The following is an 18113-nucleotide window of genomic DNA, read 5'->3' as shown; positions in this document are numbered from 1 at the left end:
CCTACTGCTGAATGGAACTATAGGAACTCTGCAGTCCAGCACTGACACTGTTACTTTTTACTTTCACTCATCCCCCATAGACAATACACATACCCTATCTAATCTCAAGAAGGCCCTCAATAACAAGGATCTCCCTTAATTTTACCCTGATTCTCTTTTCTACTTAAGGAAAGTGGCTGTCAAATCCTTTTTTCTCTCTCCTCAAGTCTACAACAGCACCTTCTCCCTGCTACCCTTTCAAATGATGATCTAAATTAGATTCAGAGCAATACCTCATACTTTATATAAAAATAAGTTCCAAAGAAACACATAACCTAGGTATATAAAAAAAATCACATCATAAATAAATTAGGAAAACTGGGGGAAAAATTGCTTATCAGATCTATAGATAGAAGAAAAGTTCATAACTAAAAAAGAGATGGAAGATCACAGACAATTAAATGGATAATTTTAATTATACAGACTTAAAAAATAGTTCTGCACAAACACATCTAGTAAAGATAAAAAGAGAAACAATTACCTGGGGGGAAACTCTTTGCAACTTTTCTGTTAAAGGTCTCATTTTTAAGGTATTTAAGGAATTGATTCAAATTTCGAAGAATAAGAATCATTCAAAAAAAAAGAACAAGAGTCATTCACTAACTGATAAATAGACTAAGGTAAGAATTTTTCAAGAAAGAAACCTAGGCTATTATAGTCATGAAAAAATGTTCTAATCACTAATATTTAGAGATGGGCAAGTAAAAGTAATTCTGAGATTCTACCTCACATCTGATTAGTTAAAAAAAAAAGAAAGAAAATGACAGATGTTGAAGGAGCTATGGGAAAACAGGTACATAGATATAAACCTGTGATTGGGTACAAGCATTCTGGAAAGCAGTTTGGAATTATTCAAGAGAAGTTGTTAAACAGCATATGACCTTTGACTCAGCTACACATTGCTAGCCTATATCTGAAGAAACCAAAGAAACAGGAAAATATCTTATGTGTACAAAAATGATTATAACAGCAATTTTTATGATTGCAAAAAGTTGTAAATTAAAGGAATGCCAATAAATTAAGGAATGGTTAAATAAATTTTAGTATATGAATGTGATGGAGTATTGTTTGTGCTGTAGGAAATGATGAAATAAATAATGGAAGAAAAATAGAAAGACTTATATAAACTGATACAGAATAAAGTAAAATCAGAAGAACGATTTATATAATAACAATTGGGTAAACGAAAAAAACCTTTGAAAGTTCTAAGAGTTATGATCAATGCAATGATCATTCTGATTCCAAAAATCTACCTTCTACAGTGGTGAGAGATTTCAGGTGCAGAATGAGAGAAAGATATTTTTGTATTCAGCTAATGAATTTGTTTTGACTATGCTTGTATCTTTTCTCTATCTCCCTGTCCCTCCCATCTTCTCCACCAGATTTAACTCCACTATTATCATCCCTCTAATCTTCATTTTCTTCTTTCCCAATGCCTAAAACCATACCTATGTCTTCTCTATTCTTACGTAACTGAAAAGATTTACCACCCAGCAGTTTTTACCCTATATCTTTCCTCAATTTTTTCAGCCAAACTCCTTGGAAAAAAAAAAAAAGCATTTCACTAGGTATCTCTACTTCTGCTTCTCTTACACTCTTGAAAAATTATAGTCTTTTAGCTATATCACTGAAGTGAAATTTCTTTCTCCAAATTTACCAATGATCTCTTTGAAATTTTTATTTTTCCAATTATATGTACAGATAAGTTTTAACATTAATTTTTGTAAAGTTTTCTCCTTCCCTTATATAACTGTGTCATACACATTTTCATCTGTAAAAGAATGAGAATAAAAAAACCAGAGAAGAGAAAAACAAGCAAAAAAAATTAAAAAGGTGATTATAATATGCCCTAATCTGCATTCAGATTCCATAGTTCTTTCTCTGGACGTAGTTGGCATTTTCCATCACAGGTCTTTCATAATTGTCCTTAATTGTTGTATTGCTTAAGTCTATCATAGTTGATCATCGCATAATATTGCTGTTAAGGTGTACAATATTCACCTGATTCTGTCCATTTCACTATCAATTCATTTAAGTCTTTCTAGATTTTCTGAAATCTGTTTGCTCATTGCTTCCTTTAGAGCAATAATATTCCATTATATTCATATGCCAAAACTTGTTCAGTCATTTCCCAATTGATGGGCAGGCCCACAGCTTCCAATTCTTTGCCATTACAAAAAGAGGTGTTATGAATATTCTTGTACATTCCCCCTTTTTGCGATTTCTTTGGGGGTACAGATCTAGCAGTAATATCACTGGATCAAAGGGTACACATAATTTTATTGCTTTTTTTGGGCATAGTTCCAAATTGTTCTCCAGAATGTTTGGATAAATTCACAACCAATGACCTCTTAACTGTGAAATCTAATGGTCTTTTCACAATCTTCACCATTCTTAAGCACTCTGCAGCATTGGACAATTAAGTTATTTTACATCTCTCATCTCAACCTCTTTGCTTCAGCTGCCCACCTCCCTTCGCCCTCACACTTAGAATATGATCCTTTCTTATTTCAGTCTCCTGGAATCCCTGGTTTCCTTCCTCAGTTCTAGCATGAATTAGGACCTTGCTGATTCCTCTAGGTGCTACACCTTCTTAGCCTAGAATTGACTTGGTCTGGTATGATGATTCAGGTTAGAGAATGAGATAGAAACTGATTCAGTTTTTAGATTTTAGGGACTTCTTGAACTTGAATGGGAGGAAAATTACATCTTCAATTCAATTCCATCTTTAAATAAAGTGTAACATTTATTTTTATGAATTCAAATATTGTTTAGAGAAGGGGTCCATGAGCTGCCCTGAAAAAAAAAGGCTAATAATCCTAGATTTAGCATTTAACAAAAAGAGATTTATATAATCACAGCAAGAAAGGGTATTAAGCAAAGACAAAGCGCTGATTCACACGGACACAGCTTCCCTGATTTTGTATTTGTTATGATGGTGTATGGTTAGGGACCATGTGTGCAAGCTGAGAGAAGGTCATAATTCTTGTTGTGCTGAGTTTGTTAGGTCATCGGGAAGTTATGTCAATATTTCTAGCTTTAGTTGAACCAGTTTAGTCTCATGGTTGCTTTTAATATGTTGTAAAGAAAAAACTAGTCTATTCTGAGGGAAGGTGGGCCTTAGGAAGAGTTAGCCCAGTCTATATGTCCAAAAACTATGAGAAATAACCCATTTGGTCTCCTACTCTATTCCAATCAGTATTAATCAGTTTGATATTTTACATAAATCATATAGATTAATTAGATGGATAGATTCTTATAGTGGGCTTCACACTTTAATGTAATAGTCATTATATGTGTACCCAAAAGAATGTGGACAAAGATATCAACATCCTGTTTTATTCAACTTCTATATCCAACCCTAGGTGGTATGACTTGATGCTTTGGAAAGTCCCTCAATTTATTTTTGTACCTTTGAATCTCTCTCTCTCTCTCATCCAACATGAGCAAGTGAGCATCTTATGACCATTTAGTGGAGATATACCATGTTTCATCCAACTTGTGACCCCTCCGCTGGTCATTTTTGGCCCTTAAGAGCAAGGTCTATCAATCACTGAGATCCAGTATTCCATCATGCCTCTTTTGCATATTTAGGTATTAAACCCTATAAAAACAAAGTTCTGGAAAAGCTGGGCATCTTAGATCATGAGGAAGATCAAAGTTCACTTCATTAGAGGGGACCATGGACACTTTAATAAAGTGCCATGTCTTAGTGCTTAGCCTCAGTTTCTTTAATTGTATGTTGGACAATTTTAATTTCCACAAGCTAAAGGACATAGCTTCTATTCTACCCTGTATTTGCTTTACATGTGTCTGGCATATATATCTATATATCTATAGATATATCTATAGATATATAGATAGATGGATAGACTATGCCTAAATACATATGTTTTTTCCTCTACTAGAATGTAAAGTGAGGGCAGGGGCTGATTCACTTCTGCCTCTTTCCCCAATGCCTGCCAAATAGTAAATAGTAGAGGCTTATAAATGTTTGTTTGATTAAATTCTCCCTATTTCAATTTACTCACCTGTAAAATGAAGAGGGTGAAACCAAAGCTCTATGACTTCTAAGACACTTTGCCTAATAATAAGGTCTGTAGTTACATAATAGTAGAAAGCAGCTTGAAATTTCAGCATACTTTCTGTTCTTTGGTTTGAAGTATTTTGATTATCAGAGTATCAGTTATGGTCATATTTAAATAGAGCTATAAAAATTGTTATTCAGCAAGGTCAAGAATAAGATATTCTGGTTAATACAAAGTTACTATTAATTGGCCCACATATCAATAATTTTCAAAAAAGCTGAAATTAGAAAAAATATATTACTGAAACATCTGCCTTTTCAGAAGACATTTTAGAATCTGTGTCTCAATTCCTATTCAAACATCAATTATCATTTTATATATACATATATATACACACACTGTAATTAGTTTTTAATATTTTTATTTTTATTTTTTTAGGTTTTTTGCAAGGCAATAGGGTTAAGTGACTTGTCTAGGGTCACACAGCTAGGTAATTATTAAGTGTCTGAGGCTGAACTCCAGTACTCCTGACTCCAGGGCTGGTGCTCTATCCACTGCGCCACCTAGCCGCCCCTAAATTGTTTTATTTTATTTATTTATTTTTGTTTTTTGTTGTTAGGTTTTTCTGTATATGGGGTTAAGTGGCTTGCTCAAGGCCACACAGCTAGGTAATTATTAAGTGTCTGATGCCGGATTTGAACTCAGGTACTCCTGACTCCAGAGCTGGTGCTCTATCCACTGCGCAACCCAGCTGCCCCTGTAATTAGTTTTTAAAGGTTTTTGTTTTTTTGTTTTTTAGTTTTTGCAAGGCAATGGGGTTAAGTGGCTTGCCCAAGGCCACACAGCTAGGTGTTTTATTTTACTGAACATTTCTTGTCTCAATAAAGAAGAGTGCTAATAAATTCTAAAGAGGTTAAAGACAGAAAGAAAGGTCCTATACACACTAAAATAATACAGCAGAACTTTTCTAAGGTGGCAAAAAACTGGAAATAAGAGTGAGTGCCCATTCTCTGGGGAATGGCTGAATACATTTTGATAAGTGAATGCAATGAAAGACTTGTACTGTAAGAGATAATGTGTGTGAAAAATACAGAGAAATTATTGGGAAGATTGATATGAACTGATACAGAGGAAAGAAGACAGAACCAAGAGAATAATATGCCCAATAAACATAATGCAAATGAAAAGATGAAAAGACATGAAAATTCAGATTAATATAATGACTAGAATTGGTTTCAGAGGAATGATGATGAAAGTATGTTTTTTTCTTCTTAGATGAAAAAACATCAGATTAAATAATAGTTAAACATGAATGAAAGCGAAATTGGAAAAAACTTTGGTAAAATTTTTTGGATTGATTCTTCAAAAGATTTAAAATTTTTGTGATCTTTGAAATCTTTCAGTAGGGTAAAAGATGCTTTCTTATTGTTAAAGGAAAAATAGACTGTGATTTAAATGTCCCAGGGGATGTCTAGAAGAAGAAACACTTCACCAAAATAGGTCAGCACTTTCTTGGCAACTCAGAATTGCCTAGAGCACTAAGAGGTTAAGAAGGTTAAGAGTCATGTAGCCAGTATATGCCAGAAGTGGGATTTGAACCCAAGGTCTTCCGGTTTTGAGAACAACTCCAAGGGCAGCTAGGTGGTGCAGTGGATAGAGCACCAGCCCTGGAGTCAAATCCAGTCTCCGATACTTAATACTTGCCTAGCTATGTGACCTTGAGCAACTCGCTTAACTCCATTGCCTTAAAGAAAGAAAACTTTAAAAAAAACAGAGCACTGGTCCTGGAGTTCAGAGAACAACTCCCTACTTGTACCACTCAGTCTCTCACTTGGAACTATTAAAAATACTCATGTAAATCAATGAGAACAATAAAGTTACTCTAATGTTAACATCAATCAGGTAAGGAAGGTTTTAATTAACTACATGATAGAAATGAAAGTATACATATTTTATCAAGAAATCTTAGTACTGCATATGGGGCACTTAATCTCAGACATCACAATGAACTGCTCTTTGTGACTGACTTTCTGTTTAGATAAATAATAGGTTTTGGCTATTGGCAATAAATGAAACAATCTTAAAAAGTTCCCCCGAAACTTAGTTGCTGGTGTAACCAGAAAATGACACCAAAAACATTTCCACATGTCTTGATCATATGAGAATTCTGAGTCTACCATATCTGATTTTCCCTTCAATAGGAGGCTCTGACTTTAATGATACAAGAAACATTTTATCTTTTATTATGTTTCACAGGACATTTTATTCTGTCAAAAGTTTATCATAATTGAGCAAGCAGCCTCAGATGTAATTCAAACTTGGGGATGATTGACTAGTGACTTTTCAAAACAATATAAAACTTGGATTTGTTTCTTTATTTTATCTTTATGGTCTGCTCTTTGTAACCAGTAAGAAATGCAATAGTACTATGAATTGTTTTTCTTGATACTGACAAATCATCTTAAAAAAAAATCATTTTGGAATAGGGCATGCATAATCCCAAATTAAAAATAGATGGAATAAGAAAATACAATGTCAAATGGTTATCCATGTTCTTATGTTTTGGTAAACAAACTTCTCACACTTTCACAAGCTATGTGGCAACTCCATCTCGATCTTTTTCCCCCTTACAATACTCTGAGATGGCAGTGAATAAGCCAACTGCAAAGAACACTGTAAAATATGTAAACTCTTGGGGGCATCCAATGACTTGCTTTGCTGTCTGGTCACTAGGTAACATGCCAGTATACACTGGGGAAGGGAGTGAGAGATGCCACTGTGGTTATATATCCATATATTAGCACAGGGTGATATAAATGCCTTGGCCACAATTAGTTTTTTAAAAAAAAACATGACATTAGCAACGTTTCAAAAGGTTAACAAAAGAAAAGCTTTAAAAATGTCTTAACAGTAGGGGCAGCTAGGTGGTGCAGTGAATAGAGCACTGGCCCTGGAGTCAGGAGTATCTGAGTTCAAATCCGGCCTGAGACACTTAATAATCACCTAGCTGTGTGGCCTTGGGCAAGCCACTTAACCCCATTGCTTTGCAAAAAAAAAAGTCTAACAGCTACTATAACCACAATGACTTTTCCTACTGAAGGCTGGAAGATGAACAACTAAAATGAGTGGAATGCGAAAAAGGATGTGCAGAGAGCTTCAAGATCTATACTTTAGAGACAACAGAGGCTGTAAAAGTAGTGGCAGAGTCAGAAAATCTATTATTAGTGTGGAGAAGTGGAAAGAGCACTAGACTGGTAGTCAAAAAGACCTGGGTGGAGATCTTGACAATGGGATTCAGTTTCTTCATCTGTCTAATAGGGATATTGGACCCTACAAACTCTAAGGCCTCTTTTAGTTCTATTGCCTATGATCATATGACTTCTAAAGTTCCTCCCATCTCTAAATACCATGATTCTGAATATATTAAGTCATAATGTTTACCAAAAAAAGTAGCAATTTCACATTAAAGGGGTAAAATGGATTATTTCATCACATTCTACCAGAGTTGGGGGCTACCACTAGAAGCTTGAGAAGTACATTTGGAGCAAATAAAAGAACAAACTGCTTTACATAATAATAATCATTAGCATTTATATAGTTCTTTACAGGGCTGCTAGGTGGAATAGAGTGCCTGGCCTAGTGAGTCAGAAAAAAGACTCATTTCCCTAAATTCAAATCTGGCCTCAGATACTTACTAGTTATGAGACCCGAGCAAGTCATTTAATCCTATTTGCCTGTTGCCTCATCTGTAAGAAAAAAACCTGCCAAGAAAACCCCAAATGGGGTAACAAAGAGTCAAACATGTCTGAAAATCAGTGAACGACAACAGCAGTCTAAGGTTTGCAGAGCATTTTACTGATGTTATCTCACTGGGCCTTCATAACAACCTTGCCAGGTAGGTGTCATTAGTATCACCATTTACAGAGAAGAAACTGAGACTGCATAGGGTCACACAGCTACCAAGTATTTATGGCAAGATCTGAGGGTAGGTCCTCCTCTTGACTCCTAATTCAGCATTCTATTCTCTAGCTACCTAGTTGTCCCCATAACACAAAATCTATTTATGAATCATGGTTTGATAGGAGTTGTTTCAGATTTCAGTAGACATATATATATATATATATATATATATATATATTTAAAAAAGGAGATTAGGTTAGATTAGGAAAAAACTTCAATAACATCTAACCCAACCCTTCCTTGCACAGAAGAACTAAAGCCCAGATTAAGGTCACATTTGGGAAGAAGTAGCAAAGCTGGAATTTGAACTCATCTGATACAGAGATCTGCAACAGATCTAAAGAAAGATAGAAATTTATATAACAGTATCAATATTTGAGATTGATGTGAAGAAGGATAATATCCTTTATTTCTTAGTCTTTTCAAAAATTTAAACTTGGAAATCCACTTTTTCTCCATCTCTCCCTATTGAGAAATGAGGAAAAACAACTCCTCTGGTACAAACATGCAGAAAATTCCTGCACTGGTCATGTCCAAAGCAGAACCCCAAACTCTGCTCTGAGAGGGTTATATATATTCATCATAAGTACTCTGGAATCATTATACCCTTCTTTAAGTAACCATAATGGTATGTTTAGTAATATAGAAAGCAGAAAATTATTTGCAGGCAGTAATCCGAAAAAAAAAAAAAATTCAAAGTCTGAACACCCCCCCTTTTGATTGGACAGAACCTACCAACTTTTAAGGCTGGTAAGACCTATGTTTTTTCCATTAGTATTTACTGGAGTTTATCTGAATTGCTACTGCCATTTCTTTTGTAATTTCACAAAATCTGTTTCAGACTGAAAATAAGTCACCTACACAGGGTCATATACATACATATACATATACAACCAAGATCAGCTGGACATTTGAGTCTGAGAAATATATTTTCACCTGTTCTTGATAAATAATGAAATTTTAAAACTTTCTATTCAACTAACTGGGGCAATGAAAGCCACAGAGGGAGTAGGCAGAAGCCATGATGGCCTAAGGCCACCAGGAGGGGGTTTCTAGAACATGAGCTTCCTTGCTCAAAAGCAACCCATCTGGGAAAAAAGGAAACCAGACTCAGTAGAAACAACTTCCAACAAGACTAGAATGACATAGAAAATATGGGCTTAGATATTGACATAAAAATAAAATATCATCTTTATAGTAATCATCTGGGTTAACTCAGAGGGTGGGACACACGAAATGAAAGCCGGAAAGAAATGCTTTCACTTTATTAAGGGGGAATGAAGTTTCCAAGGTGTTTATGTGCATATAATTTAGATCTCTGGAGAAAGAAGATCTGGACTAAAATGTCATAAGTGGGAAAGAAAGGATCTGGAATTGATGATGATGATGATGATAATTGTTTGCATTTGGTTAAGAGATTTAAGATTGGCTATGGGCATCAAATGAGAATGGTAAAGCACTTCTCAAATATTATCTCATTTGATCCCCATAGTTGTCTTGTGAGATTGGTGCTATTAGTTTTTCATTTTATAGAAGAAACCTCTCTGGGGTAAGCAAGAGATAGGTGGCCAGGCAAATAGATATTGCTTTTTTTCTTTGACATTTTCCCTCTTTCCTCTGTCCCCCTTCCCATTTTCTCCACCACTGCCCCATTATCTTCTGGCATTCTCTCATCCCCATCCTCCTTCTCTCTGCTATCTCTCCCTTACTTACCTTCCTTTTTAAAGTTTTTCTTTCCATCTTAATTTCCCACTATTTTGATTGTTTCCTTAACTAAAGACTATGGAAATGAAGCATATGTGTACTATGCTTAATAAATCAGCTTTTATGGCTCTTGTTCTTAATTTTAAAAGGGGACTAGAACATCTCATTAGCTGGGGGAAAAAACCCAGCTAAAGTTACTTGTAATTTCTTTTTTCCTTGTCTACCTCTCAATTCTATCTATAGCTAGCCAATGATTGAAAAAAAAAAACACAACAAAACCAAGAAGTTTCCCTCTTATTCCCTCACATTCTTTACCCTTAAGCAGACTAATTACATTAGTACTCCAGTTTCTTAATCTTTTAGGTATCTCAAAACATCATTGCTGGGCTTTATATACAATGGGAGTTATAAAGAATATAAATGAAATTATAAATAAAAGCATAACATATTAGGTAAATTAATAACTAAACCCTAATTTTCCTTCAAGCTTTTTGACAAAGAATGGATGTAATATAAAATCAAAAACAATAAAAACTACTTTGTTGATCTTCATCTCTCTCCCCCATCCCCTCTAATAGTGTGACCACTTTAAAATGGCTGAGATTCTAAGTTCAGCTCTCTAGTGTTGTTCTACTTCTTCCCACCTACTTGGCTGCAATTAGGGTAAGCTGTTAAAAAGCGGTGCTGCAACAGAGGCCATGAATACAATAATGTCAACAATAGGCACATGCACACAAATTGTCAGAGTTGGAAGGGACTTGAACAAATGTCTAATTCAATCATTTCATTTTGCAAATGAGAGAATTTGTTCTCAGAGCAGCCAAGAAGTTACAGCTGTTGAATGTCAAAGTCTGAATCAAACTTGAGTTTTTATGCATACAAGTGTCCTTTCCACTGTGCCACACTAATGACTTGTCCTGAAGCCAGTGTACTTGATGTGGAGATGAGTTCTTTTTTTAAAATAAAAATATAAATCTGTATTAAAATAGTTAAACAAAATATGTGGCAGGCACTGTGATAAACTCTGGAGGTACAAAGATAGGCAAGGACAGCTCCTGCCCTCAAGGAACTTACTATCCAAGGGACTAACAGTACAAAAAGATACAAATACAGTTTTTGAACAAAAAATACAGCTACATATTTAATCTGGAATCTTTTCCATTACTGTGGAAAATAATCATTATTATTATTCATTATCATTTACAGAATCACAGATTTTTATAGTTGCAAGGTACCTCAGTGGCCATCTAGTCCAAACTAACTTGAAAAACAATTCCTTCTGTAATAAACTCAACAAGCTGACCATCAGCCTTTGCTTTAAGACCACTGATGAGACTCCACTTTATCCCAAGATTATCTATTCTACTTTGGACCATCTGTAAGTCTAAGGGAATTTCTCCTTAACATTTTATCTGATTTTTCCTTTAGAATGGTGCAGAGGCAAAGAAGAAAGCCATTTTCCCGGAAATAGAAGGAATGTCAAAAGTCTTGAAGGCCATGAAGTTAAGTGTTAAAAGATGCCCCTAACTACAAAAATAAGAAAATCTCTTATGGAGACCCAAGACACTTTGACTTCATAAACAGCCTGGGAAAAGCACTTTTGGAAATAATAAAATCACTATGTGATTATCAAGTTTCACAGAATACAAAACCCTGGTATTCATGATAGACCCTAATGCCAACAATTATCACATAAAGATGGATGAGACTGACAGAAGCTGATAGAACGGAGCAAGCCTAGATCCAACTTTCCTCAGATTATAATATTTTTATTATTGTCAAGTAAATTGGAATCATCTGAGTTGTCGCTAGATCATTCAACAAAAAATAAAGTTTGTCACTATCAAAATCAAACACCTAAATCTGATCTTGGTATTATGTACCAACTGGCTATATCACTCAGAATCTTTACCTTGCACACAGATTCCTCCCATAGCTGCTAAATGCAATGTGAAAATGCTTTCAATTGCTTTTGTCAGCTCTTTGATCTTTTTTTGTTCCACATTTACAATAGTTTCCTTCCCAAATATGGGGCATTTCAATCTTTTCCTCATTCAGCTACCAGGGGTAGATAGATAGCATGAGACATGAAGACAAGAAAAAGAAAGATCGTTTTTCTAGCAATCATTTTCTAAGAGTTATTCCTCTTTAACAGTGCAGAAAAAAAGAGGGACACTATACTATGCAAAAGCATAGATTTATATCAGCTGCAGCCAGTGACTGTCTTTTTCCAATCACAAGACAGAAATTTTCTACTTTCCTCTTTAAACAATGAGGGGCATCAAGCCTCTCAAAACTTGTTATGACTTACTGAAAATTAGCATGTGATGGATTTTCTTAGCAGCTGGATTTACCTGGGGTTACCCACAAAGACAATATATTTACTTATTTTGCTGTATCTTTACTAATACAAATTTTCCCAAGTGTATCTGAATTCTTTTTATTTTTTATGGTACAGTGATACATTCAGATGCCATAATTTATCCAATCATTCCTTAATTTATGGGCACCTTTTTTTCAAGAATAGTGCTGCTATAAATATTTTTATACATTTATACTAATCTTTTCCTCTGACCTCCTTGGAATAAAAGAATATTCCTAGAAGTAACACTAAGCAGGAAAAGGTTTCATATAGTTTAGTGCTTTATTCAAAAGCAGAATTCCAAACTGCTTTACAGAATGATTGGACCAATTCACAGCCCCGCTAACAATACATTATTGTCCTTATCTTCTAACATTCTCTCTAATATTTGCCATTTGTTATCTTTTCCAATATAATCTTCTGTTCCCTTTTGTGCTACTCCATCACCACCACTGCTGAACTAGAAGATGGCCACTCAAGAATGGGTACTATTCTGTATTTTTTTTTTGTTTGTCTCATGTATTATCAAGACCAAAATTTCATTAGGAATGGCCAATCTTGGATAAGGAACCTCTCCACTGGTAGCAAGGCAGGTTCATAAGCAATTATGTTGAAGCCTTTCCAGCACAGTATAACTTGATTGAATCTAGCTCTACCAGAATGGCCTTCCAGAATCTAGGTTCATTTCTACAATGAGTAAGGATTAGAAATTTGTGATCTTTAATCATAGTATAATGAAATTATTAAAATGGAATCTTTAGCATTCTTTCTGGAAAAATGTTTCATTTGTCTTTTATGCCCTTGGATTTTAAAAAAATCCAAAATGTTTCCCCGTTTTCTTTAACATTAAGACCTGTTGCAACAAGTACACTAACAATAATACAGTAATTTTTGTGGCCTGCCTTTGCCCTTCTCTACACCAAGAACAAAGAGCTAAAAATCCAAGATCCTTGTGCAGTGAAAAATCAGTTATCAGCCCAATAGAATGGAAAAGAATTGGTTATGGGAGTCATCTTATTTTTTTCTTTAAGGAAGACCATAACATCAGGGAAGTGATGTCATGACAAGCACAGGAACTGGATTTGATTGAGGGAGGCTGTGCTAAGTCATCAGCCTCACTTTCTCCTACAGTCATCTGGGTCCAGTGGCCAGAAATGAATTCAGGACTGGAGATGGCCCTGGATGCAAGGATTAAAAGACTTGTCAAAGGTCACACAGTAAGTATGTAAGTCTGGATTCAAATTCCTTTCCTTCTGACTTCAAGATCAGTGCTCCACCTGGCTGCTATTTTTTTTTCTGGGTCAGAGAAGTGGCATAGTAGATACAGTCTTGGAGTCAGGAGGACAGGAGTTCAAATCCAGACTCAGACATGTGACTTGTACTAGCTGTGTGACTTTGGGCAAGTCACTTAACTGTGATTGCCTGGCATACAGGGCCCTCTCCAATTGTCCTGATTTATGTCTGGCCACTCGACCTGGATAGCTTTGGAGGAGAAAGTGAGGCTGGTGACTTAGCACAGCATCCCACTCACTCAAATCCAATTCATATGCTCATGGTGTCACCTCCCTGATGTCATGGTCTCCTTTGAAAATGAGGCACACTTATACTTTATATTTCGTCCTTAAGGATATGATTTCTCTCTCATCACATTCAATTTGAATCAATACAACATGGAAACAATGTAAAGATTGGCAAATTGCCTTCTGTGGGGGGGTGGGGGGAGGGAAGTAAGATTAGGGGGGAAAATTGTAAACGTCAAAATAAATAAAATCTTTAAGTTAAAAATGAAGCACAAACAATTTTTTTCAGTTGTCCTTTACCAGAGCTATGACTTCTTTTTTGGGGGGGGAGGGGGGCAAGGAAATGTGACTTACCCAAGGTCACACAGTTAGGTAATTATTAAGTGTCAGAAGGCCAGATTTGAACTCAGGTCCTCCTGACTCCAGGGTTGACACTATCCACTGCACCACCTACTGCCACAGAGCTATGACTTCTTAAAAACTTTTTCATTTATTAGTGAAAAATGCTAAAGATATACTCTTTTCAGGAAGAGAAGAAGTTCCCTGAAATCAAATTCAATAAAAATAGTTGGTTGGTTCCCAGAAATCAGCCAACTCTTTCAACTTCTTTTTACAAATCTAAAAATCACCTCCATTGAAAAAGAGGGAAATTCTTCTGTAGATTGAAATTTTAATTAGATTTTAAAAAATGTTCATTTCTAATAACAGCATGTAGTATAATGAGAAAAGCAGAGTAACAATTCAGAACTTCTACAGAAATTTCAATTTGTTTTGTCAATGACCATGTATAGTAATTCTTAATAAGCTGAAGTGAAGTAAAGCCTATAAAATGAAGTTCTATGTGACCAAAACATATGGCCATTTTGCTTATTAGAAAACAAACCAATTTGATCTTAGTAATAGCTTCCTTCCCCCTCATCTGGCACCCCTAATGAAAGTCTAGCCTCTAAAGAGAAAGAATAAATATTGAACTTTTTTGTTTTTACCTCCCAATGGCTGAATATCAACTGTGGGCTGGCAAGGCCACTTGTCCTTTTCCTTATTTCATCAGCAAATCCAAAGCTTTCGGCTACTGGAAGCACAGCCTTGATAATAAACATGTCTGTCCCTTCTTTCATTTCTTCTTGCAACACTCGACCTTCTCTCTTTGACAAGACAGCATAGACTCGACCTGCAAAATCATAATTTATTAACTGGCTTAACTTGTCACAGCTTTTTAACCACAAAGAAACACATATTTAAGAATGTCCGCTATAATGACCTGCCCTAATGTGTCCTTTTGTCAATACCCTCTTCTGTGGACTGGGTCTTCTGAAAGGCCTTTCTAGCACTGGGGAGTTATAATGTAGTCCTGGGCTACTGACTACATAGATCTAGTTACTGGAAGCTTCTGATGTACCAACCTTTCTGAAAAGGAATTTATTTATTTATTTATGTTTTTCTTTAAAAAAGGAGAATGAGAGAATATTAGCCCTAGAAAATTGACACTTTATAAGTCATTTCATGTCCTCAAACAATTCTTGTTATATAATAGAAGTCAAACAAATTTTCTTGGCCAAAACTTTTCCCATTCATTATCATTATTTCATATACTTGGGAAGCAATACAAATTTACTTACATGAGTTTGTATGTAGAAAGTGTATTTTTATCCTAGAAGGGTAATTAATACTGATTCTCCATAGTAAAGGGTACTGGATAAGCAAAATTCACACACAATCATAAAGACTAATTTTGACTAGTACTTCAATTTCGGTCACATCTTCTTATAACTTTATGAGAATTGGCAGAAAAGAACAAAAAGGACTAGCCTCGCTTCCTCTTCCTAAACCTGCCTGCCCCCTGGTGGTGATTTTAATGAAATTACTAAATGGAATAGAAGAAAGGATAGAGAAAAAGAAAGATAAATAATCCACAAACAGAATAATGAGTGACAGGTTAAGAGTGAATGATTCTCAAGATCTTTGCTATCGCTTATCACTAATCTCTTCAACATTTTCTACTTTTTTCCTAGTTCTAATGCCTTCTTACCTTTTAAATATAGTCAGGTAGTATCCCCTATCTCAGAAATTATTCCTTTTGATCCCATTGCCCCTTTTGGTTTTCCCCTACTCAAAAAACTTATCAAAGGAATGATCTATCCAGGGTATTAACTTATTCCTTCTTCATCTCCCTGAAATCTACGTTCCATTCCCCAGTACTACTAAAAATGCTTTTGAAGTTTACTAATGACTACCTCATTGCCAAATAGACCAATTGACTTCATATTTTTCCCCCAGATCATAATTCTACTTCTCTTTCTGGCAGTTAAAACTGTTGACCATGGTCTCTCTTCTTGAAACTTTCTCCTCTCTTGGCTTCTTGGTCACCAACCACACAAACATTGTGTTCCTTTTACCCTTTCAAAAGATTTCTAGTGCCTCCTTTTTCTCTGCCTAACCTTTAACTGTAGGCCTTAACCAAGACTCAGTTATTTGTTCTCTTTGGTGGATTTTAAGCTTTAATTGGTCTATTTTTTGTGTCTTAAATTATTGTTTTAATGTCTTCTATATTTCTATGTCCAACTTCAATCTGATCTCCAGCCCCTTCTATTATTAAGATATTTTCAACTGGATAGCCCACCTTCACCTTAAAATTAATATGCCCAAAATATAATTTATCTTCCCCATAAATCTAGTTTCACCTCTCAAATTTCCAATCCCTGTCAACACTAATAATGCCCTTTCAATAATTTGGGGAAGAATTGACTTTCCCCTAGTTCTATCGCTCATTTCTTTCTATTTTTCCTAAAATACCCTAATTTAGGACACACTCATTGTTTCTGGCCTATCATCCCAACTAGCTTCTCCTGGTTTCAATCTTTTCTTTACTACTAACAGAATTATTTTCATAAAACACAATTTTCTGGTATTATTCTTCTAATCAAATATGTCCCATGGATCCTCCCTCTCAATGAAGTTGAATTACTCTTTCTAACAAGATCTTTCACACTAGGTCCCGTCTCAACTAATTGTATCTTTAGTTTCCTTAAACTCCTAACCACGGAGTTCCTCAACCTACTCACTTCTCATGACCTCCTCGTCCATGACCTCACCCACACATAGTCACACCCTTGGATCATGTTATCATCCACAAATGTACAATCTCCAAGTTCAAGAATACTGAAAATTCTTCATCTAGCCATAATCTACTGGTTTTCCTCACCTTTCTCTTCCTTCCTTTACATAACTCTATCCTTTATGCTTGTTTGTGATCTCCAATCTCTCCCAGGCCATTTTTTCTGCACTAGTCATTCTTTTCTCTTTTTTCCTACCTAGATCCTTTGCTGAACCAATTCGACACTATACTGTTCTTTTCCCTTGAATCCTTAGGCCTTTATCAAAGTGGATGTCTAGCAGCCATCTTCAACTCAACACATCCAATTATTTTTCCCCAAAAAGATCCCTTATCCACTATCTTCCCTATTATTGAAGAAGGCAGCAGCATCCTCCTTGTTCCTCAGGTTTACAGCCCAGTAATCATCCACAATTCTACATTATCCTTTTTCCTTCTCAACTCCATCCAATCTGATGCTAAGACCTGTCATCTTCACCTTTGCAACAATTCTCAAAAATACTCCCTTCTCTTCTATGACACTGCCACCACTCTAGTACTGGTTCTCATCACCTCACATCTGGATTATTGAAAATAACCTGCTGGCAGATCTGCCATCCTTAAGTCCCTCTCCATTCCAATCCATCCTCCATTCAGTCACTAAAGAGATTTTCCTAAAACACAGGTCCAACAACCCCCCCCCCCAACTCATTAAACTCAGTAATTTCCTATTGCCTCCAAAATCAAATATAAAATCCTTTTTTTTGGTTTTCAAAGTCCTTCATAACCTAGCCTCTATTATCTTCCCTTCTTGTATCTTACTTTCTGCAACATACTCTGTAATATAGTAATATTGGCTTCTTTGCTGTTACACAAACAAGAGACTCCATCTTTTTAGTCCTGGCCACTTTTTCTGGCTGTCCCTTATGCTATAGAATGATCTCTCTCCTCATTCTCTTCCTACTGGCCACCATGGTTTACTTTGAATCCCAACTAAAATCCTATCTTCTACAGTAAACCTTTCCTAACACCTCTTAATTCTAGTGCCCTTCCTGTCTTACTTATTTCTTATTAATACTGCATTTTGTTCTAATATCATCTAGATTTTCCCCATGTATGTTTCTCCATCACCTTTCCTAGAAAACTATCCCTTGTAATTCTTTTTAAAAATGAAAAAAAAAGAAAAAATTAGCAAAACTGAACAACACACTGAAAAAAATCTGATATTACACGTAATGTTCCACATCTGTGGACAGGGAGAGTTTTTCACTACCTTTTTTTCTTTGGAACTACTTTGTTTTTTATAATTTTCTAATGTCAAGTTTTGATTATTTTGTATCGCTATTCTTTCCATTTACATTGTTGTAGTTTTACATATTGGCTTCCTGACTCTTGTTTACTTTGTGTCA

The 18113-nt window shown here is 35.4% G+C and overlaps 1 protein-coding gene across 2 annotated transcripts in view; it reads right to left on the bottom strand.

The window, feature by feature from the left end:
* EFL1 (elongation factor like GTPase 1) overlaps positions 1-18113 on the bottom strand; it is a 202547-nt gene that overhangs the window by 16809 nt on the left and 167625 nt on the right. For both annotated transcript variants that reach the window (XM_074233988.1, XM_074233987.1), the window contains exon 19: positions 14600-14784. In XM_074233988.1, coding sequence (XP_074090089.1) covers positions 14600-14784 — 185 coding nt within the window. The remainder of the gene's footprint in view (positions 1-14599; positions 14785-18113) is intronic.

The sequence above is a fragment of the Macrotis lagotis genome, chromosome 4 (assembly GCF_037893015.1).
Source record: "Macrotis lagotis isolate mMagLag1 chromosome 4, bilby.v1.9.chrom.fasta, whole genome shotgun sequence".
In the NCBI taxonomy this organism is placed as follows: domain Eukaryota; kingdom Metazoa; phylum Chordata; class Mammalia; order Peramelemorphia; family Peramelidae; genus Macrotis; species Macrotis lagotis.
Note: the sequence above shows the minus strand (reverse complement) of the source record. Positions and strands in the feature narration are given on the sequence as shown.